At 39.9% G+C, this 23,902-nt stretch overlaps 2 protein-coding genes across 3 annotated transcripts in view; both read right to left on the minus strand.

Annotated features, from left to right (window-relative positions):
- Positions 1-7,050, minus strand: part of ahr1b (aryl hydrocarbon receptor 1b) — a 68,252-nt gene extending 61,202 nt beyond the window's left edge. For both annotated transcript variants that reach the window (XM_086283780.1, XM_086283779.1), the window contains exons 1-2: positions 6,525-7,050; positions 4,639-4,826 (exon numbers count right to left, since the gene is read on the minus strand). In XM_086283780.1, coding sequence (XP_086139906.1) covers positions 4,639-4,826; positions 6,525-6,565 — 229 coding nt within the window. In that variant the 5' untranslated portion in view covers positions 6,566-7,050. The remainder of the gene's footprint in view (positions 1-4,638; positions 4,827-6,524) is intronic.
- A 1,054-nt stretch (positions 7,051-8,104) lies between these two features.
- LOC147302008 (aryl hydrocarbon receptor-like) overlaps positions 8,105-23,902 on the minus strand; it is a 97,940-nt gene continuing 82,142 nt past the window's right edge. The window contains exons 3-11 of the mRNA XM_086283197.1: positions 23,156-23,346; positions 22,986-23,075; positions 17,031-17,145; positions 16,689-16,828; positions 16,386-16,588; positions 16,185-16,294; positions 15,878-16,019; positions 12,912-14,463; positions 8,105-11,444 (exon numbers count right to left, since the gene is read on the minus strand). Coding sequence (XP_086139323.1) covers positions 11,358-11,444; positions 12,912-14,463; positions 15,878-16,019; positions 16,185-16,294; positions 16,386-16,588; positions 16,689-16,828; positions 17,031-17,145; positions 22,986-23,075; positions 23,156-23,346 — 2,630 coding nt within the window. The 3' untranslated portion in view covers positions 8,105-11,357. The remainder of the gene's footprint in view (positions 11,445-12,911; positions 14,464-15,877; positions 16,020-16,184; positions 16,295-16,385; positions 16,589-16,688; positions 16,829-17,030; positions 17,146-22,985; positions 23,076-23,155; positions 23,347-23,902) is intronic.

The raw sequence follows: 23,902 nt of genomic DNA on the forward strand, positions 1-23,902 counted from the left end.
TGAATAAAAATGCATTTTACTTGAAACAAGAAAAGAAAATTTTATTATTATTTTATATTCAGAATATCCCCCAGATCACTGTGAAAGTTAGTAATAAACAAAAATGGCTGAAATACTGTTGAATTGTATCTGTATTTGTTATATTTACAACTTACAACTGCTACTTCAAAATATATATATGCACTGAATCATAATGCAGGTAAAATTTACGTCATTCTGGAGCTTTGTTTGAGGAAATGTTCTCTTACTAGACCTCCCTAAATTTTAATTGAATACTCCTGCTGTGAACAGTGTGTTTTGCAAGACCACGATGAAATGTGTGAATGTATGAAACGCTGAAACAGCACTTTTGTGTCTTTTTTGTCATAATGCACGTCCCTAATAACTACACACACACACACAACTCACAAACTACAACATATCATCAAACTATTGTTATGCAACACTGTGATAATGAAAAAGGATGAAATTAAAGAAGGCTGCAAGTCATTCCCTGTGTTATCTGAGATTTGCAGCGCAGTTTGGGACGAGTGGTTCCTTCACAGTTAAAAGTAATTATGGACACAGACTCCTTGTTTTACAGTCAGTCGCTCTATTTTGGGTCATGCTCTAAAAAACTCAAAGATTATTTTGTAAATTTGGCTCATTCTAAGTGTGAGAAAAGAGAATTATCCAGGATATCCAAGCACTTTGTGGCTTTATATTTATCATTTGTGGCCGTTACTCTTTTAAAATGTTGCTCTAAATATCTCTAAAATGGACAAAAATGCAGGTTTTAAAAACCAAAATAAGTCTACAACACACAGATTTGTGAGAAAACAAAAAGCCACTATTAATGGTTCAACACACGATTTAATGCATCCTCAATATGTTGAATGAATAATGAAATTAAATCAGAAAATAAAGCATAAAGCAATAAAGGTTATTATTTTTAGGAGCTACGTCTGTGTACTCTGATGGCCATATGTAAATCCTTTTTGGTTAGTCTCATTACTTAGATTAAGTTTATATCAGTTTATATGAACACACAAAATAATCTTGCATAAACTGGCAAAGTCGCGTTCTCCCTCACACTGACTGACGCTGGAGGATTTTTCAGGCTGAGCAGATTTCTGAGGGCTGTTTGTTGTTTTTGGACAGATGTACAATCTGCTTTTAATGGATAATCTGTGAAAACATTCAGCGCTGCCTCACACACACACACCCACGCGCGCACGCACACACACACAGAGTAAAATCCATCTGCTATGCCTGTAAGCCCGCTAACTCCTCGACAAAGCTGATCCTTCTGCACTTTTGCACTTCTTAAACAGAGTCTGAATCACAGACGCAAGGGTCACCACCAATGTTCCCTCTAAGTTTTCATGTGTCTGAGCAAACACACAAACTCCCTGAGCGGTCCTTTAGACGTGTGAGGACACGCCAGCATCGAATCCATCCAAGTTACATGGTTTATTAAAATAATCAAATTACAGCATTTACATTTATGTTAGACTACTTTTAATTAAGTGCTTTAGCCCACTTACAATTAAAATTTTAAAAAATCTTGTTCATGACTTGTGTAGTATGTTAACACTATTGGAAGTAAAAATAACATGAACTCCAATTTTTAAAACGCAACTTTCTTTTTAAAAAAAATAAAGCTCTGACTTGTATTATGAGTATGAGTCTGTGGTCTGGGAGAGAGTCTGTAGCTCTCTGTCTGCAAAATACAGTATATAATGACCAATGTTGGGCAATTAATTATATAGTTACTTCTAGAGCAGAGCGATATGGCCAAAAATATTTATCACGATATATATTTGAAAATTTGCGATAACGATATAACTGACGATATAATTGATGCGAGACAAAATACAACTCCACAACATTACTAGCGCAAAAAAAAACCCATCCATTTATTTTCACTTAAACAAGCAGCTGGTTTTTTTATGTGCATTACAGTGATATAAAAACGTAACAGTGCAAATGCAAATTCCTTGCTGAAGGTTTAACCAAAAGGCATTTCCAGTAGAAATGGGCTGACATATCCTGAGCATAACCATGTATAATATCCACTGAAGTTAAAAAGAGCACCACCAACCACAATCACTGACACCCTTACAAACACCATTGCCTTCATAATCAAGCATTGAGCCTCGCTATGTTGTATAAACTCTTCAGGCTCAACGTGGTTGAATTATTAACTGCAGGCAGCTCCTAAGTTACTCTCTGTGAGGACCCAAATATAAACTCCTTAAACAAGAACAGGATATGTTTCTGTGTCCTTGCTACAGAGTTCCTGCACAGCTTTAACCTCCTAAGACCTGAACTCTTCCATGGCATGCATTTTAAATTTCTCTTTGATATTTGGGCATATTGGGACCCGATGAATGTAAAAACAAGGAATCACCAGATTTTTTTTAACCCGATTTGTACATTTGTTTTAAATTTTGATAAAACAGAGGCTGTATAATGTCCTCGTAAATGGATATCAGACCCTTGTGGAGCAAAATTTAGTATTTTGATCTAGTCAATCCAAAATGTGATGGCCACATATGTGGATGCCAGGTCCTGGGAGGTTAAAACGGCAAAAGTGATGCTTTTAAGTCACAATTTTAAAGGTAATAGCTAAAAGTTAGAACTTAGCTGTATTGTTTTAAGCTGCCAGAGAAGCCAAATTACATTTTTGAAAATCACTTCAACAAGGTGCTGGAAACATTCCTCAGTCTGGTCTATATAGACATGATAGCATCACACAGTTGTTGCAGATTTGTTGGCTTCACATCACAAAGGTGCTATCTGGACTCAGATCTGGTGACTGTGGAGCCCATTTGAGTACAGTGAACTCATTGTCATGTTAAAGAAACCAGTTTGAGATGATCTGAGCTTTGTGACATGGTGTGTTATCTTGCTGGAAGTAGCCATCAGAAGATGGTACACTGTGGTACAATACTCAGGTAGGCTGTGGTGTTTAAATGACGTCAGTTAGTACTAAGGGACCCAACGTGTGTTTTGTTCAGTTTTGGTGAACCTGTGTGAACTGTAGCCTCAGTTTCCTGTTCTTAGCTGACACGAGTGGCAACCGATGCGGTCTTCTGCTACTGTTGAGATGCTCTTCTGTATACCTTGGTTTTGACAAGTGTTGATTAAGTTTCCTTCCTATCAGCTCACAGCAGTCTGACCATTCTCCTTTGACCTCTGACATCACCGAGGCATTTTCAACCTGTGGCTCTTTTTCACACCATTCGCTGTACACTCTAGAGATGGTTGTGTGGGAAAATTCCACTACATCAGCAGTTTGTGAAATACTCAGACCAACAACAACAACAGCATGTTAAAATTTGCTTAAATCACCTTTCTTTATTATTCTGATATTCGGTTTGAACTTCAGCAGGTGGTCTTGATCACGTTGCTAAATCCACTAAGTTGCTGCCATGTGATTGGCTGATTAACGAGTAGCTGAACAGGTGGACTGAAAAAAGTGTCTGGTGAGTGTATATATTGCATCTGGTCAGATCTAGTCTGCACTGTTTAGCAAGGTGTGGGTTGTAATGGAGGAAGCAGGATTTTATTTAACCAATGACAGAGTCCCAAAGAGGACAGAAAGGCAAGCAGCAAAGTCTGCACTCAAAACATGGAAACTACATGGGAACCCCCCCCCCAAAAAAAACCCTCGTCTCCTCTGTCCTCCTACCTGTGACCTAGACATTAGTCTTACTACAACACACTGAAGGTTTCAATTCCTAAAATGCAACTGAAGGACAAAGGAGAGAGGAGGCCACAGGAGGAACTGTAATCACCCAACTTAGTCCCAGCTACCTTGCATCAGAGCCTCACTTATATAAAATCTGGTTCAGCTCCATCACAAACAGCTGTGTTAAAGTGACTGATCTCCCATCTGATGAATCATTTCTTTGCCTTACAACAGTAAAAACCTTCCTGACTCTCCCATCTGCTGGCCCGCAGACCGCCTCTCTGACCTCCTTTCTGTGTACTTAAAACCCTCTCGGCTCCATCTCTGTCTGCATGCTTTCTGCCTCAGTGTCTGCAGGTTCTTTGTGAGGTGTGAAAAGCTACTTCAGGAGGCGAGGAAGGAAAAGGGCAAAGCTGACACTTGCCACCTTCTCTTTCTTTCTGCATCTATCTCAAGTTCAAGATGCATCTTTTGTACTTTTTTAAGTCGAGATCACTTCACCCTGCAAAGATGCAGTCAACTTCCTGTGAGGAGCTACTGGCAGCTACAGCAGAGATGCTCTTTTATGGCAAAAACCATAATAAGTGTAAGCACATGTATTCAACATGATTATTCAATAACCTGACAAACACCACACAGTGATTGAATTCTTTAAAAAGTATGGTTTTGGACTTCCTTGAACTTAAAATATAATAGAAACGATAAATAAATGAACAAATAAAATTGGAAAAAGAGGTGGTTGTGAAGGAAACAGGACTTAGGCCTAAACTAGATGATGTCTTGGACCACAAAGAAATCCCACAGCTGACTTTCTGGACTTATAAATCATGCACACCCCTTGCTTTTACAGTGTTCATGTTCCGCCGTTTAGTCCACCTTGAGCAAAGGTAACTTAAAGACAGCCCTTGGTCAACGGGTAAAAGTAAAGCTCAGTGTTCCTAAAGGTGTGCAGTGTTTCCTACCTGAGAAGAAGCTCTTGGTGCGCAGGTAGCTGACGCTGAGCCTCAGGATGGACAGCTTGTCCAGGCTCGATATAACATCTTCGGGGAAGGGCAAGAGGCTGGCGAGCTGGTCCAACTCCGAGTTCAGGCGGTCACGGTGGCGTTTGGATGGGTTGGATTTGGCGCCTTCGATGGGGGGCGGTTTGACTCTGGAAATCAAGACATTTTTACAGTTTTCCTGGATCCATCTCTGTCTCTCTCTGGCTTATGGGAGCATTATTGAGGCTTCCCACGCTCTTTTTCATTTTACATTTCGTAACATAGACACACACACACACACACACACTCTACACTCTCTCTCTTTCGCTCTCACACACACAGACACACATCCCACAAGAAGATTGCTGATTTATATACCTGTGCATTTGAGTTACAGGTGTTGTATGTTTGTTTTTCTTACAGGTGCGGCAGTTGGTGACACATTACACATTTCTATTTTGTTCTGTCCTTTTATTACATCTTACCCTAGTCCCTGTATACCACATATAATGTAACAACTTTAAATAACATGAAGAGAAATGAAGCAATGAACCGACAAACCCTGAACAAGATAAATTATAGAGCTGACGTTGGAAAAGCAAAATGTGTTTGGCACAACAATGCATTCAGATCATAATTCTGATTGCCAATATATAAATAAAATCATATATATATTAGTTGTTTGCCACTATATTGGTATCAACATTTATAACGGCTGATAACTGAAAAGTAAAAAAGCGAAGAAGAGATTCGAGAATTTCGTTGCATAGTTTGTCCACCAGAGGGTGCTCTGCAACTTCCCTGTTTGCAACAACTAACATCTAACATTATCATAGTAAGGAGTCATAAATTCCTACATGTAGCAAATACTAAGAGAAATCTATTTGTGTTTTGATTTTGAAAGACAAAAAAATATCAACTTTCATATCAGAATTTTAAACGGCCAAATATCGGTATTGGTATCAGTCTTAAAAATCCAAAATCCTATATAGTTGTGCACTTAAGGACATCTGTGAATTCTACAGATGGCACTCACTGCATTTTTCACTGATTTTGTTTTGGTGTGGGGCTCAAAGCCACATGTGAAATACAATACATCTGTCCGGATGAGAGGCATATGTCAGATATTATTTTCTTTTGCTTCTGTAATTCAGGGTCGAGGGAGCCGGGCACTGGTGTCCTATGAGAGTCTGTCCCAGCTATCTTAGGGCAAGACACGGGGGTATTACCACACCTCTATTTGGGCATCAGCATAGTAATTCATCCATCCATTATAATTGTTATTTAATAATAATAAAAAATAATAACATTATTATTATTATTATTATTATTATTATCCATCCCCTGTTAGCAATAATATTAATATAGTAACTGCTGTAGCAAAAAAGAGTTTCCCAAATACAGGAAAAAGGGAAGTCTTTCCGGTCATCTCATAATCTAAGAAATACATTTTTTATTACAGCAATTAACAGACCACCACTAGTAAAAGTGCACTTTTACTACTACTACTACAAACAATAACAATAATAATAATAATAATAATAATAATAATGATAACAAAAATAACATGGAACATTGCTGTCAGTATCAAAAGCTAATATTGGTTACTACTAAACAATTGTTGCCTTTTTATTTGTATCCATCGATCTGTAACATGCCAGTGACACTATAAATTTGTAGTGTTTTAAATAAACATTTAAAAAAGATTTTTTTTGTGCCTGTCTTCATAACATTACAATAAATACGACCAATATAATATATATTTCATATTTAAATAATGATATAATATTTGTGTATAAAAATAAAGCTTACAACAGACCCATTTCATTACTACTTACATGGCGTTCACGATAACAAATATAACGTACCCTTTCTGGGCCGGTTTTCTTCTTTTCCGCGCGGCATACATCTCGCTGATTTATTCACAGTGAAGCTGGAGGAAATCCATCAAACTGGTCCAGAAACCGCGGATCACCAACACCTGTTCTCACCGACTAATGTGCAACATCCCGGGCCGTCACCGTTAGCCAGAGCCGTGATAACGACAACTACAGCGCTAATTCAAAGGGCTGAAACAGACGCCATAGATAAACTCACAGTGAAGCTGAGGCACCGAGGCTCCCGGTGAGGAATGTCAAAGTAGTAACGGTACCGTCACCGGTTTATCCCGTCCATGGCGCCCCGCCGGCGGCTCAAATCCAGCATTAAAAACAAACAGTTTGAGCTTCACATCCTGACACATCAAAAAACTGTAAGAATCGTCGATAAATTTCAGTTGTCGTACTCAAAGCGCTCCTCCCTGTTTGCTGTCTCTCTCTACTCTGCTCTCTGACCGGCGCGCGCTTCCCGGGCACCTTTCTGGGCACTGATTTGAAGCCGAGAGCGCGCTTCGGGTCAGAGGTGACGTAAGAGAAGAAAAAAAAAAACGTCGCCGAGTTTTCATTTAAAATGTAAAAAACAACGTTTTTCAACATCATAAATGTACATGTTGTTGTTTTCTGATGTTAAAATTCATTTCCTTGTTTATGTATTTTTGTTTTACAAAATATAACAAAGTATGAACCACAAAGTTTTTCTGGATTATTATTATTATTATTATTTTTATTATTATTATTATTATTATTATTATTATTATACATTGTTTAAATACATTTTTATACATTTTTTGTATGTTTAAAAATTGCAGTAAAGGTTTTGTTTGTTTGTAAGAAAAACAATAACGATCAGTTGAATTTAAAATAGCAGTGTTTTAATCGGAATTCCAACCAGCACTTTTTTAAAGCTTGCAAGCTGCAATTTATTTTGCTTAAGGATTTGTACAGCGAACTCTATATGAGTTCTTTAATTGTGTTTCAAGGGCAATCTTAAATGTTTCAAAATCAGAAAAATGTCTTCAATTTTAGAAGGATTCACTCTTAAATTAGGCTTCTAAGATGTCAAGTTTAAAAAAAATGTATTTACCAGCAACTTATTTTGTGCTATTGCTGCATTAAAGGTCGATTGCCTCATGTTAGCATATATACTGGAAAAGCTTTAGCTTTTTGAGCAATTTTAAATACATTTGTTGTCACAATTTTAATTTTATATCACAGTCAAAACATCTATCTGTCCATGAAGCATACAACTACGTATGTATTTATTTTTTTTATAAATATATTTTCTAGCCCTATTTGCAGAAATCATCAACTTAAAGTTTAACTTCAAGGAAAAAGTCAAACTTACCAAAATAGTTACACTGTCATCTAGTGGCCACTGTGGAAACCATCACAACAATCCAAACCAGTAATATTATATTATATTGTATTATTAATCACTTTATTCGTTATTAATTATTAGTTAATATGTATTTATGAATTTCAATCCACTGTTTTATTTTTAATCCCAAATTTTCCTAAAGGAGGTTTAGAAAAACTTTGTTTTCACAAAAAAATAAAATAAAATATAGCAATTGTGTGATCAGATCACATTTAATTTATATGGTGAGCATGTAAAGAGTCAAACACTCATACACAATTAAAGCTAAATATTGACGGCAAAGCCACAAGATATAATAAAAAAAACATCATAACAGGAGGTTACATACATATGCAATGTGCAGAAAATGTACAAAAAAATGATAAGTGTGGGTCATGTTAAGGCAATACAATATTAAAATACACAATATATGACAATACATACTTTGGAGAAAAAAAAGCATAAAAGGACAAATATATATATTTATATACAGTTACACAAAGATACTGCATTTGGAGTCTTGGCCTCCGACGGATTGAAAATGAAAGTAGAGTAAAAGTACAAAGTCAGTATAATGTAGATAAAGCAACAGGAGATATTTATATTTCCACTTAGAGAATACTTTATGAAGAAAAGCTCTGATTAAAAGAAGAGGAGGAGAAGCAGAAGTGCTGTGAAGAACTATTTCTGTACTGAATCTCCATCTCCACCCGTGAGTGCTGATATTTAGTTTTGCTTTCATGGCTTTTGGTGAAACTGCTGCAAAAGTTCACAACGACGTTTACACAGGCATAAACTTGGAGCTGCATGAGGTCAAATTCTGGTGCTTTAGAGCAAGCTGTAAAAAACTAAAAAACACTTTCAGATAACTAGCGCCTGAGCGATATAGGGTTTTGAAGAACGATACCAATACCGATATTGGTAATCTAAAAATCCAATATTGTGATATACTGGCAGATTTTTTTCTTTCAGACACATGAAACGTCAAGAGATTTTCCTAACATTATTATGTGTAGTTATTCACTTATTCTCTGACCAACTGTTGTTTTGTGGGGTTCCACACATGTATTGTAGTGCGTGGGGCTTGACGGCGCTAATGTGTTAACGCTCTAATGCGGGGCGATCCGCGTTAACTCGCTAACGGAGATTTGCCGCGATAATGCGGTTATGGTGTTAACGCCATTTTAATGAGATTAACCCTGACAGCACTAGTTTCTAACCTTGATGCCACTGATTTAGTCATGTGAACAAAAATTCACAGCTCAGAACAGGTTGCTTTGTTTCCTAAACTGTTTTAAACAGACAGTCAAAAAGAGGTCAATTTAAAAGACACTATAAAGTGTGAATTCTTTTTTTTTTTTCCATTTTTCTCTCATTTAAAATATACAATAGCTGCCTCTGAGTGTTTTACTTCTGTGTTTCAATGTTACTCCGATAGCAAGAAATGAGTAAAAGAAGAAGAAAAGACACAAAGGATGGAGGTTTGTTGTGGGTAACAAGAAATCTGGTTTTGTAAAAAATCCTCAGCTTCAGTTTTTTTTTTAAGATTTAGTTGTTTGGATTTACAAAAAGATAACAATAAAAGTTTTTTAAAAAATCTGAACTTTGACTCAGTTTAAGTTTTATTTTAATTTGTTTGATTTTATCATTAAAACATTTCGATATAACCTTTAAATGACATAATTAAAAAACAACAACTAAGTACTAAAGTTGTCTAAATTGTTCTCAGTTTTTTGTCTAGCAATAGTAAGTCTCGGACTTCTCACTGTGCTTTGGCAAGTCAAACAATTTAAAGGAGTAGTGCAAAAAAAAAATCTCAAATAATGGCTAAAGCTTCAGTCACACAGGCAAACAATGGTTGCTTGCAGTTGCTGGGTGAATCATTTGTGCCGAAAATCTCCTTGCAAGTGCGTTGGTTGCTAGCAGATTGAAGCATTTGATGCTCACTTGTCTGCAAAGTATTTTAGTGGTAGTGAAACTGTAAAAAAAAAGTTGTCATTCATGGAAACAATAGGTGACTGCAGCAATCTGGTAACGATCTAAACAACCACAAAGAAGTTTTTTGTGATTGATTGCAACCTCGAGCACCGCTTGTTTGGAGAATGCATGCTTCTCCCTAGTGGCTGGAGGTTATTTGGGCCTGCGTGACTTAGTTAAGGCAAGGGCAACTTTGGTCTTCTAATTAATCTCTACTGACTGTCCCTTTAAAGTTCCTGTCAGTTTAAGGCACGATCTGCAATTTTTTTCCTGGTACAATAAAAATAAAGCAACAACACAAAAGGAAAAGGAAGGAAAGAAAACTGGCTCAGTGACAAAGCTCTTAAAGTATATCAACAAGCAGCTGTTTTCACTGAATTAAATCTTACGTATGGTCTGTTAGTAGGATGATGCCGATGTCTGGTTGTGCATTTCTTTTCGTTTTAAACTACAATAATTTTCTACCCTGTCTGCAAAGCAAATCTCCCTCACTGGGACAGTAAAGACTTGAAATGAACTGAATCAGGATGCCTGTTCAAAGGGACATAAAACAGCAATGTTTAAAAAAAAAGTTGGTATATGCTATCCTTCTGAGCGTTCAAATTAGCAAAGGTGTTGTAATTGTGTACATTGCAGACGGCAGAGGATTGACAGGCAGTTGCCTCAGTGATGTTTCCTTTAACTTCCAGGTCCATCTGTCCCACCCAGAAACGTCCCATCCACACAGTAAGGGGATTTTTAAAAAGAATAAAAAATAAAGGAGAAGGGAAATCATCTGCTTTTTATTACAACAGGGGGAAGCTAAACCAACCAGCCAGTCCTCATCTGTGGCGGAATATATACATGACCTTACTAATATAGTGATCTTCCTCTTAATTAATTGGTTTTTAAGGTGCAATTGCTGGATAGCACCACCAGGTGGAGCCTTCTTCCTTTTTTTGCTGAGTTTCTGCCAGCTGTTGGAAAACCTGTTTTCAAAATTTGGGGCATTTTTTTGGTTTAAAAACTCATTTCAAATATATTAAAACAATTTGAGTTGGTTACCTGGGTTTTGGTGGCTGAGGTTTGATTGGTTGGTCATGTCAGCTTCACCTACCTCTGATAAAAAGCAGCGCCCTTTAACTTGTTTCCATCAGAGGGATCAACTCAGTCAGACTGGACTCATTTTGGTTCCCATACATCCAAATATTCTCGCCAAGCAGTCGTTTTGCATTGGTACAATCCAACCACATCCGAAAGAGGAATCCAAGCTTTTATCCTGATTTTTCGTCCTGTTGAGCCACCCTGAACCAAACATGAACTCTAACAGCTTTCATCACTGTTTCGTCATAAGAGAAAGAAAAGAAAACAAATAAAAAGAGGGAGGGAGGGAGGGAGGGGTGTCTTTGATTGTCTTCTCGTCCATTTTCTGGCACTTTCTTATTCTTCAGTCTTTTCCTTTCAGTTCAAGTTGAGATCCTCTGCCGTCCAGAAGTCACAGCAACTGATTCCTATTTATTCTCTGAGTAGCACATGTTCCCATTGGGCAGGGAAGGGAAGGGGAAAACTCCGTTCCCGACAACTGGACGGTTGTTCATCTGTGTGACGACAAACGACAAGTTAGAAGGACTAATTTCTTCAGACACCACAGAAAGGATGCAAATACAACCTACCAACACTAACTGATCCGACAGTTCGACTAATAGTGGACTTTCATGTTTAAAATTCAGCTGAATTTAGTTTTTTAAACATAAAAAAACAACTGTTTCTAGACCAAAATCACCCAGACATGAAAGGACTTGGAGTGCCACTGTATGCGGATGAAAAACACTGACATTAAATTTCTAGCTGTGTCAAGAACACATCTGATCAACCCCTCTGTGAGCAATTATAAGCTATAGCAGATACACCAAAGTCATGTGTATAAAAATACATCACATAAGACAACAGTTATAGATTCTAAAGGAGAAAAGTATATAGGACATTGTAATTAGAGGCTGCAAAGCTTTCCCCACGAGGGGGCAGTGTTTTACCAGAAAGTGTTACTGTAGTTGCCCCTGTGTTGAGAAACACACCACAAAGACGTGCTTGCTGAGTTAAGTGATGACTTTAAATTGGTCGTAAGTGTGAACATGAGTGTGAACAGCTGTGTGTGTCTTTCTGAGCTGGTGCCCCTCACCTCCCGCCCTGTGACAGCTGGGACTGGCTAAGTTGTTAAAAAACAGTTTGAAAGGTCATCTCGTGCTGCAATTACATACAATGAGTTTGTGATAAAGACAAACTGACACAAACTAACACCAGGTGATGTGAACAGCGGCGAAACCACATTCACGTGAGTTAAAATAATTCAACTTCTGACTCACAAAAATCCATCAGCTGACATTCGCCCGAGACCACCGGCAATCAGACCTGAAGCCTAAGCTCACTGACACTGTGTGAGGGCTCCTGGAGCTAAATGCTTCAAGTTTTATTTGGAGCAAAGTGAGCTGACTGATTTGACTTCACGGTAAACTGCAAAAATACGATCTATAATGTCCTTATCAGTCGGTTGCCAGGGGTGAATATTTACAGGTCTTCATGTACACGAGTATCATGAGGTAGAACTTGGTGTGGACGCGCCATGAGATCCACCAGTAAACAACTATGAACTGCACATCTGTTGACTGATTAGTAGGTGGCACATGTTAACTGGAACTCAACCCCCTTCATAACCCTGAAAACGCAGAGATAAACCAAAAACTAGCTGTCAAAGTTCCAAAGAAGAGACTAAAGAAGAGACGGGAGAAACACCCTTCAACTGAGTGATGATGTTGATGTGATTTGGTGCTATATAAATAAAATTGAATTAAATTGGATTTAAACTGAATTATTATCTTAGTAAGGACTCAGAAATAATGCCCCACAACAAATGTTAGGGAAGTCTGTTTGTGTTTCGTGTGTCTAAAAGACAAAAAAGATACTGCCAGATTAATAACCAAATATCGGCATCAGTGTCTGTATTAAAACCTCAAACCATTCAACTTCACATCTCTACAAAGATTAATGTTGCTGAACTGGCTCTTTACCTGCGTCTGCTCACTGAAGTTCAGATATTGCTTCTGCTGCCCCAGCAGGCCGTTCGGTTTCAGACCAGTGGGCATCTGGCAGGACAGTGAGGCCTCATCCAAATTTGGGATCGAAGCCATTCCTGATATGGCTCTTCCTCCAACCTGGTAAAAGCAGGAGGGATTGGAGGGAATCTGACTGGGGGCCGGGTTCAACCTCGGCTGACTGTGGTGCACGCCGTTCACAGGCAGTCCTGGGGCGGCATTTCTGTACATACAGCTTGTAGAAGCCGGCGACCGCTCCAAGAGCTGCTGAACAGGAAGTGGATTAGAAGTCTCTGGAGTCATGAACTTGTTGAGAGAGCCGATGTCTGTGGGGTTCCTCTGGAAAGAGCCCATCTGCTGACCCGTGATCAGCTGCTGCTGCTGAGGCCACGCCTGCCTCTGACTGTTGCCGTTTGGGGTCTGTACAGGAAAGTGGCTCTGCATGCAGCTGAGTGATGAAGAGAAAACAGCCTTGTTTGAAATATTGGAGGCAAATGTTTCTCCACAGCTGTCTGCTTGGTGTGTCACTGATTTGCTGCACTTGGTGCCCTGGAAGGTAAAGACATTATTTAACTGTCCTTCCTTGTTTTGGTCCTGGAGGCCAAATGTTTGGTTGGCTGGGATCATTTGAAGAAGCCCTGGGTTGGTTGAAGGCTGCCTGAGCGGGAAGGCTCCGAGGTTGTTGTCCATGCTGCTGGCCTTTAGCTGACTTTGCGTTTGAGGAAAGCTGTTTGGCAGGACGTTGTTAAAGGTCAGTCCATTGGGACCAGAAGAATTAGGCTGAGGAAAGTCCATGTGGCTCAGTTTCATCGTCTCCTGGGCCGCTGTCATCTGCACTCCGTTGGGTATCAGCTGGGTCTGTGTCTCGAGAGCCCAGTCAAAGTCCAGCTCCCCGCCTTGATCTGGATCCTGGTTTTGAAGTGGGTCCAAACCAGAGAGGCAGGCTGGGATGCCGTCAATCTGTTGCGGCAGGTTGAGTCCGACATCCTTCTGCAGCTGCTCCTCCACGTAAGACAGGATGTCATTGTTGAGAATGTCGCTGAGGTCGTCGCCGAACCCACCGTGGCAGCTCATCTGCAACAGCGTGCTCTCCCAGCTCTTGAGCTCATCAGGCTCAACGTGCAGGCTTTCGATGAGCTCACCGTCCCCAAAGATCTGCTGCAGGGACTCCATGATTTCCTGAACCGTGGTTTCTGCTTTCACTACGTTTCCCACTGCCGGGCTGGGCTCCGTGTCTCCGGGAACGTTGAGTGTGGCGTTGGTATCCTTGAAGACCATGTCGTTGAGGTTGCTGAGGGTGTTGGCGCTGTTCTGATCGCAATAGAGCGTATGGTCCTGATTCAGCATGCAGCCCAGCAAGGACTCGCGACTGATGGCGTCACTGTCAAACTTCCCCTGCTTGGGGGCGGAGCACGGGTCACGGGGCTCAATGTTGGGGGTGACATCATACAGCAGCGCCTCTCCGGTGGCATAGTTAAATGGCACCTGCAGACGTCTGAGGTGAAGCTGCTCTTCTCCTTCTTCATTTCTGCAGGTGAACACATGAGTGAGTTTTCCACTGGGTCCAAAACAAGCTTTCCATTTACTGAGCCAAACACCTCTGTCTTTATGAGAGTGAGGAAACAGCACAGGAAATAAGGAGAGGAAACATGAAGGACTCAGGGAAGAAGAGAAACTGAGGAGAGGAGAGGAAAATTTAAGGAAAGGAGGAGAGATAACAAAGGGAATACATAGAGAGGAAATAAGAGAAGAAATGACATACCAAGGACACAGGGAAATGAGATCAGATGAGAGGGGAGGAAACAAAGGAGAGGAAATAATGAAAGTAACAAGTACAGGAAAATAAATAAAAAAGGAAACAAAAAGAGCAAAGGAAATAATGAAAGAAACCACAAGATGAAACAAGAGAAAAAAAAACAGTTGAGACCAGAGAGGAGTAGGGGTAGCAAGGAAAGAAGGACAGGAAATATTGAGAGGAAACAAACAATGTAAACAAAGATGAGAAACAAGGAAATGTGAGGAAAAAAAGCAAAGAAAGGGAATGAAGAGAGGAGTGGAAGCAGTGAAGGAAATAGGAAGAGGAAAAGAAACAAAACAGGAAGCAGGAGTCAAAAAGACATAATGACAGGAAATAAGAGGAAAAACCAAGAGAGGGAAGGAAACAATGAAAGAAACCCCAAGATGAAACAAGAAAAAAAACAAACAGTAGATACAAGAATGGAGAAGAGAAAACAAAGTAAACAAGGAGAGGAAAAAATATGTAAACAAAGATAAGTAACAAGCAAATGGGAGAAAAAACAAAGGAAATGAGGAAAGGAGTGGAAACAGTTTAAGAGTTAAGAAGAGGAGAGAAAATGAAGTACGCAACAAGGAGATGAAACAAGAGAAAATCAAACACTAGAAAAAAGATTAAATGACAGGAAGCAAGGGAAGCAAAGACAGTAAACAAGGAGAACAAACAAGAAAATATAGGAAAAAACAAAGGAAACGAGGAGAGGAGTGGGAGAAATTAGGAAAGTAACAAGAGGAGAGGAAACAAAGTTGGAAACGAGGACAAGAGAGCAAATAACTAAGGGAACAAGAAGAGGAGAAGAAATGATGAAGAAAACAAGGGGAGGAAAGATTAAGGACACAAGAAAAAGGGAAGAAATAAAGAGAAAAGGTCAGAAACAGAGGAAAGGGAGGAAACAATAAAGGAACCAAGTAGCGAAAGCATAAAGTATACGATGAGGGGATGAAACGAGAAGTGAAAAAACGCAGAGAGGAAAGGAAACAAGGAACAAGGGAAAGGAACCAACAGGAAGAGTTGAACCAAAAAATAAAAGTGAACTAAAAGAAAAGAAAGAAAGCAAAGCAAACTGATTGAGCAGCAGCAGATAAACATCTGACTGCGGCTTTTCTTCGTCATGTTCCTGCTGGAGGAAACAAGTCTGCAGACTTACGTCAAAGCTCTCTGCTGGGCCACGATGAACTCGGGTTTCCCGTTTTTTATGATGAGCCGGGCGTTAGCCTGGACCCAGACCCACCGGCCGGCCTTGGTCAGCAGCCTGAAGATGGTTATGCCACTCTCTCCGGTTTTCATCACTGCAAGAAGACGTGTCATTTTTAGATTTTGCTGCACAGCAGCTGGCAGATAGCAACAGATTTCTTGAGTTATGGAACCCAAGTGATGCACACAGAATTTAAAACCGGCCGTGCCTATTTTGGCATTTTTCGCCTTTTGTAAACCGAGCAGAGCTTCCGACTTACTTCTGACATGGTTTTCTGCGCAGTACAACATGTCGGCAGCATGGATAAAGTTGTAGCCCGAGCCTTTCCTACTGATCTCTATCTCGGAGTAGCCCAGAACCAGCTTCGCTCTGTGGACGAAACACACGCCAGACTTCACTTGAGCGCCACAGCTTCATTCAGACGTTCAGTGAGAGATTCAAACAGCTCTCTGTGCCTTACCTTGCGTCGACGCCTATGGGTGTGAAGTCCATCTTGTGTTTGGTCTGGAACATGAGAGTCTTGGTGCGGATCTCCAGGATGGACGGCTGCTGCATCGGCGTTGCGATGGCAAACAGAGCAAGCTGCGGAGGAACCAGTGACCCATCCTCCGACACGTGGTTCTGATTGTGGAGAAACTTGAGGCGGCCGTGGAAGTTCAAAGCCTAAAGACAAGCACACAGTTTTAAGAATAAAGACCTCCCTTTAGGCCAGGAACATCTTGTGGATCCCGGTGCAGTGAGGCGTGTTGGTGTGTGTGTTTACCAGGAAGCCAGACGAGTTGTCGAGTAGGCAGCGCAGGCGGCAGCAGAAGTTCCTCTCCAGGAAGGACGAGTTCTCTGGAGGGACGGCATGCGGGTCGTAGCTCACTATGTTTCTGCTGATCTCAGGGTTGCTCTGGTCACCTGGAGCGATGAGGAAACATTCATCTTTAGATTATTACATGAAGCAATACGATGCAAAAGAATTAAAACGAGCACCGCAGATACACAAAATCACACTGGAAAATGTAGACTGCAGCAGCAAAGAGACGTGACCATGTTTCTGGCTCCTCCTCTGCAGGTCACCTGGACAGGTGTGATCACTGTGCAGTGTGGGCAGACTTACTGGGGCCTTCGGCGCCCTCTGTGTTTGGGTTGAAAGAGAAGTGGAGCTGCTGTCTGAAGAAAGCTCGGTCGTCTGTGTGGATCAGCTCAAACACGCTCTGATGGACGACGTCCGACTGGAAGCAGGAAGCAGAAACATATTTTTAACGACACGAATCAACCTCAAAACTTTCCTCTGACACAAGCGGTTGCTCTTCACGTCTAGTGCTTTGTCTTTTTTAACCTTTTAAAATATTTTCAGTTAAGCTTATTTCTTCATTTTATCAATTGCACTTACAACCCATCATCTTTCTTCTTGGTTCAATGTCCTATTTCTCCTTTGCTTGTTCCATCTAGTTTTCCTACAGTGCTTTTATGTCTTTGATTTTTTCACTTTGTTTGTTTTGTTTATTTTTTCCACTCACTTTACATCGCTTCATGATATTTTTGTAGTTGCTTTGTGTCTTCTTTACTAGTTTCACCCATTTCCTTTATGATTTCACATCACTGTGAGAACAGTTTTACTACTTTTTTATCTCTTTGCAGTCTCTTTTCTTCTTCTTTGGTTGGTTTTGTAGTTGGTTTGTGTCTTTTAACTGTTTATCTCTTTTGCATGAATTTATGTTCATTTTTATGTTTTTCTGTTCTCTCATTAAACAACAAACAAAAAATTGTAAAAACAAAAACCCAAAAACTATAATATTATGATATGTTAAATTGCAAATGCAACGCAGGGAAAATCACCATGGAAAAAAACACCAGAAAGGTAATCAAAAACTCTTAATTTCTTTAAGTCTTCAGGAATAGTTCTCCAGGCTTCTTGATGGAATTTCATTTGGATGTTTTTTGCCTTTTGTTCTGACTTCTGCTTTCAGGAAGTCTGAATAAACTATTGCTCAAGGCCACCTTAAAAAACAGTCTGGCTCCTTGGAAGCAAAACAGAAAGAAACGAAGGGTGGTGCAATATTTTTGCACAGTACATATTTACATTTGACTGAAAATATTTCTCCCATAGAATGAAGTTATCATAAGTTAAAGTTACCTAAAAAAAAAAAAGTCCCCAACCCCGTTTTGTTAATACAACACAGGAAAATGACCCTCACATGTCTTAAATAAAGGTGTGAAATAACAAGCGATGCAAAACCACAATAACATTAAAATTAACTTATGAAAAGATCGTAAAAGTACCTCCAGTAGTGTGGAGGAAATTTAGACCCTTCTTCTGTGTAAATGTGTTTGCATGTTTATCTGACTAAATACACCCAAAGCTAGTTTGAAACTTGTTAAAACCTTTTTAAATTAAATGCATACACCTAATTTGAATTTATATATAGTGATATTGACATTTTATTCCCATAACTAAACAAATGCTGTACTTTTTGTACAGTGTGACTTATTACATTACCATTGTGGCTACTGTGAGACAGAAAGCAGAGGTGGGCTTGCCTTTATTTTAAAGCTTTTTGAGTAAACGTAAACAATGTTGACCTCCATCCTGGTTTTCGTGAGCATCAGGCTCACAAACTGCACTAACAAAAGGTGTAAAGGACGTCACTTTCTTTCTGAGAACGACAAATATTAAATAATGGTTCCACAGACTCGGTCCTACGCCTTCCCACCTTTCCAGTGTTTGTCCTGCCGAGGTGCGTTCAAGAGCGATGATGCAGGTGTAAACACACATGGAGCGAATAATGCTCCCAGCAGTCAGAGCTGATGGACGGGGCTGGAAACAGAGGCGCTGTTGTTGTTGCTAAAGGAGCAAGGTGCTGAGAGAGCCACACCTCAGCAAACAAAGCTCAACACAAAACCCTCCTTTGTGAGCGACGCTGAAAAATGGCCTCGAACTTCTCATGAGGATTCGCTGCACACAAAGCAGTCCTAAAGTGAGGATTTGTGGCTTTTTCTAGAGAAATACTCAGGCCCTTGATTTTTACAGTAATCTCCACGTTTTCTTCACGTCTGTTTCCTCTTTTGTCTCCTCCATGACTGTGCTCAGAGCTGCTCTATAAATACACTTTATAAAGTCATAAACAGTTGAAGCAGCTGGTGAGTTGGGGCTTTAAAAGTCACTGCAGCCTCCAAAACAAAACGTTTCCTGCCCTGATCTGCAGCCCCACTTCAGACCATGTTATGCATGTGAACGAGTGTTCAAATGTGTGTGTGTGTGTGTGTGAGGGCTGTTTACCACGTGCACTCTCTCCGGGCAACATTTTTTTAGGGTTTTTTTTTCTTTTGCTTGTGCTTTTTCTTCCCAGACTACAGACTACATCTTTAACCCCGGTTCAAACGGATTTGTTTATAAGTCAAGAGTTCACCGCTCACAAAGCATTTGTCATGCACGCACACATACTCACAGAAACAAACGCAGACACATGAGTCCCACACAACTCCACTACTTAGTCATTCGAAATACCGAAACTTTAAAAAATAAATCTTTCTTATGAAGTGATGAAGCAGCTTTTTTATTTTTCAAAAGTCACATTTTAAATGTTAATGCTTCTGATGTAACTTTTAGGATGTACTGTAACAAGTCGGGTAAAAACCTGTAGTGCTGTTTGTCTAACTACAACAATGTCATGTCCCTACTGCTGAGTCGTGGCTTGTTTCTAAGGCTTGGTAACCATAGGGCCAGTTTACACACATTAACTAACTATACCCTGCCTGACCGTCCTGAGCCGTTCTAAATCTGAGAGCTTAGGTGGAGTACAGGGTTTAGTCAGACAAAAGCTGCTTCATTACAAAAAAAGTCCACTTTAGACTCATGAAATCCATATATATCAGCTGACCTGTAGGGTGTGCAGAAAAGGAGCACAAAACATTACAACCTGGAGACCTTGATTGAGCTGCAGGTATTTATTAAAGTCAAAGGAAAGAATCTGAATCACAACCAGCTGTGGGTTTCTCCAAAATCCCAATTTAGATTAAGCGTTTGTGTGATTGAAACGCACTATCTATATGAGCAAAGACAAAAAACGTATAATGGTAAATGTTTTTATTTAATCGGAACCTATAGCTGAGAAAAAGACTCACTGAAGCCTTGTCACTGGATTTTATGGCCAAATCTTAGGTGGAGTGCATGATTTCTCCTGCTTTATTTAAAGAAGTGTGGTGTACCCACCAGTAATATGTCTTTACTGGCTGCTGCTGATGTTAACGCAACTGAATTTCACTCGCTGAACAAGCAAAGTACAAAAACAACCTAAATGTCAAAATGAGAAAAAGACTGACTTGAGACCGACTTATGAAGGTGGAGTCATCTATTATAAACTGGTTAAGGCTGTGTGGGATCATGGAGGTTGAAGTAGCTGTAATCTTTGAATGGATTCAAAAGGATTTAACCGAGTCCAACGTATACGCTACGCCTAAGATCTGTGTCAACGACTGAACTGCAGGACGTGTAGAAGAACAGCAGAAAACATGATTCACAGCCAGACCCTGGCTGGTCCTGATACTGAATTGGACCAATCCATGCATGCCATGTGGGGCTGCAGGTATTTATTCAAGTCAAAGCATCACAAGTGACTGTGAACAAAATGCAAAATTGTTTGATTTACTTTGAAAATTGGAAAAATACTATTTTTGATCCTGTTACATCAATTGGTCATGTAGAAGTGAAACATTTCAACATCTCTAAATGTGACCTGATTGATTTTGAATTCTAAGTCAAATACTCCTTGTTAGATTTTTTTGTGTTTTTGATCAGCTATTAAAAGTCAAAAGATTTACAAGCAGTCCGTGTTTGTGAGGAAAAAAAGAAGGCAATAGATTGAAATCTGTGTGACCTGACTTTCATGGACAACAAATGTGAACTGAAACCCACTGCTTGTTAGATGAAAGGCTGAAAAAATGCGGCGGTGTACTGTTAAAGGAGGTTTTTAAGAGGAACATCAGAGTTCAGGAGGTCACTGAAGTGGAAACAGGTTCTTGTGCAGTAAAAACTTATTTCTGCATGCAGGCTTCTCTTTTTACCAGCTGATTTGATAATTTCTGGAAACTGACCATTGTTGCTCCATAAAAGGAAAAACACGGCCCGCCTTCGGATTTAGTACATCCTTACTCTAAAATACAAAGACAAGTTATGTGCAAAGGCATAGCCTCACTGTCAGGCCTTTAGGTCGTTTAAAAAAACCTTCAATTTCAGAATCAGAATCAGTCGCAGTTCACAGGTTACTGGTTGGCTATATCCTCCTGAGCCCCAGCCCATTGAAAGATACTGTTTTTCCTTGGGTCTCGGGTGGACCAGTTTAAGTACAATGAGAATCCCAAGGAGACTTGCAAACTGTCATATTAAGGATGATTTGATCTCATTTCACTGAAATACTTTGGAAGGAACGGTAATTCTTGTGAAAAGGGAAATGTGCCTGTAAAATGACAAATAGGTCCTTGATCTTGAGCACTGTATAGGTAACGACCCATTAAGTAATCACTAAACTAACTGTTGCTGGACGAGCAAACAACACATAGGTGGCAACGTTTAAAAGTTACACTTTCAACAGAGACGACTAGAACAACTGGACAATCCTGAGCATCTCGATATCACTTGTTATTTAATTCAAATATCCCTTTCTGGGATTTCATTACCTCGATGAGAATCAATTCATCAAGACATTAATACAAATGTATTTGTTCTTCTTGCTAGAATAAGATTTAATTTCAAAATAAACTCAAAATAAAGTCTCTTTAAAGTTTTAAAAGTGCAGCTTTTTATTCTAAAGCTTGATTTTTTTTCCATGTTTGTCTTGTAAAAATAAATCAAACCTGCACAGTGAAGGGTTACACAGGTTGAGGCCAGCTGAGACCAAATTGGAGCGTATGTGCCCCAGGCTGCTAAAATGAGCGAGACACCCCTGGGCTATGGTTTGATTTTAGCTTGGCACATCAGCGTTATACTCTTGGCAATCATTACTGGCTTTGTGGTATTGATTTAAGAATCTTTGGGCTGTGCATGCTAACTGCCTACACCTCAAGTGTGCACAGAGGCATGCCTAGGGTTGGCATAGGAGAGACTACCACTTCCTGTTAGCTCCTTTCTTACTCTCCTGGTTGAAGTTACACACATTTTAGCTTCGATTCTTTGAATAAACAAAGCCCGTGTTTATTTCTTGGTTTGTCATACAACAGTACCTATGATCTCCCCTTTATCAGCCACCAGCCTCAAGCAAGCAAGACTACACAGCTTCTCCAGCTGCAACTTGGTTGTTGTTGATGGTTTCTTCGCTGGGGATTAATTATTAAACATATTTGATTTTTCCTTTGTTCTGTGATTTTGAGTGTTGCCTGACGAGATGATCAGAAACTGGACCATAAATGACAAAAAGGTTGCTGGAAGTTTATCCAAAACATAAAATTTCAGGTTATTACTCAAATAAAAAAACAGATTAGACGCCATTGTGAGAGATCTAGTGAAAAATCTACTGCAAGAATTCCATTTTATTAAAAATTCTTATCATTATTGTGTGCATGAGTTTTTAAAGATGTTTATTAAACCTTTGAGGTTGATACCAAACCTAATCTTAGGCAATCGGAACATGAAATTTGTGTTTGTTGTTGTTAAATTTTGGCAATGAGGGAACAGCAACAACATACAGCGTTGGGTAGGGATAGGGTTGAGAGGGTTAAAGGAGTTCTTACTTGGTATCTATTTTCTTCTGCTATGATTTCTATTCTTGACTTCCTGATGAGGAGCTCTGTGTATAAACAGTTTTATGTTACTAAACTGTTACTGACCATCTGTTCATCATGTGTTTTTTCCACCTGAATTCTTGGATGATGGGTCATGGAAGGTAAAATTTCAAGCTAGATTAGTCCAAACGGTCGTTTTGTTGGTTTGCTGCCACTTTTCAGACTGTTTCAAAGCTTTTTTCTTCCAATGCTGCTAGGTGGAAATAATTTGAACAATGAACATTTTTGACATTTTTATCCCACTTTTTACGTGGTGCAAGGATCTGAAGTACTGGTCATAATGTTTCTCTTATACCTGATGGAAGCCGAGGAAGTCCTGAATGGTGGGGGACGTGTAGAAGACGTAGCCTTCAGCTGTCACCACCAACACGAAGCCGCTCAACGCCTGGAGATCGAAAACAAGCTTTACCATCTTCGTTCTATCAGAATGTCTGAAATAAGCCACAAGCATGTGAAAGGCGTTACCTGAAGCAGCAGGTCTCCCTCAGAGAAGTTCACCCCATCGATGGAGGTCACTGTGGAAGTCGTGAAGGAGGAGGGGGCAGTGGAGGTTGCGGAGGATGGCTGCAGCGCCGAGCTCGCGCTGTTTCCTCCAAACATGATGCTCCGCTCGCTGGAGTAGCTGGAGTTGTTGTTCTGGCCCATCTTCATGGTGGCTGCAGGTGATGAAGATGAACAGTTAATTTGCTGAAGCTTTAAAACGTGTATGACATTTAAAACACCAACGAGGATTGCTTGGGGGGGGGGTAAAAAAAAAAGACTATTTTTCTTTGTTGTTGGATTTATTTTCCACTTTTGATTTTGTTTTAACACAGAAGACCCCACAGGGCCAAACCGAATGCAGTTTGAGACGTGCTAAACAAATAAAAAGTGATGCAAACATGACTCTGACCTCATCTTGAAACAGCTGGCTGTCTTATTACAAAAAACTGTCAAATTTCTCAAGAATCTCTGATGAAATATGAAGTGAGAAAAACACCAAAAGCGGAACATCACTGTCTCTTTCCATCAGGGTGGAGCTGCCTCCTGCTTCCTGTCATCTTACAACACCGTAACTCTGCTCTCCCTTCTCTTCCTCTTCCCTTTCTGGCACTTATCGATCAGCTATTATCCAAAAGAAAAACAAGAGAAAAAAATAACTGCCCCAAAGCAGCTTAGCACAGCCCCTCAGGGAGGAAGCAGGTGGTTTTCGAAGATGGAAGCCGGTCTTAA

The sequence above is a fragment of the Aulonocara sp. 'chitande type north' Nkhata Bay genome, linkage group LG23 (genome assembly GCF_057382095.1).
Source record: "Aulonocara sp. 'chitande type north' Nkhata Bay isolate Kocher_YH1m ecotype deep benthic linkage group LG23, A_spYH_male_GT1.1, whole genome shotgun sequence".
Taxonomy (NCBI): domain Eukaryota; kingdom Metazoa; phylum Chordata; class Actinopteri; order Cichliformes; family Cichlidae; genus Aulonocara; species Aulonocara sp. 'chitande type north' Nkhata Bay.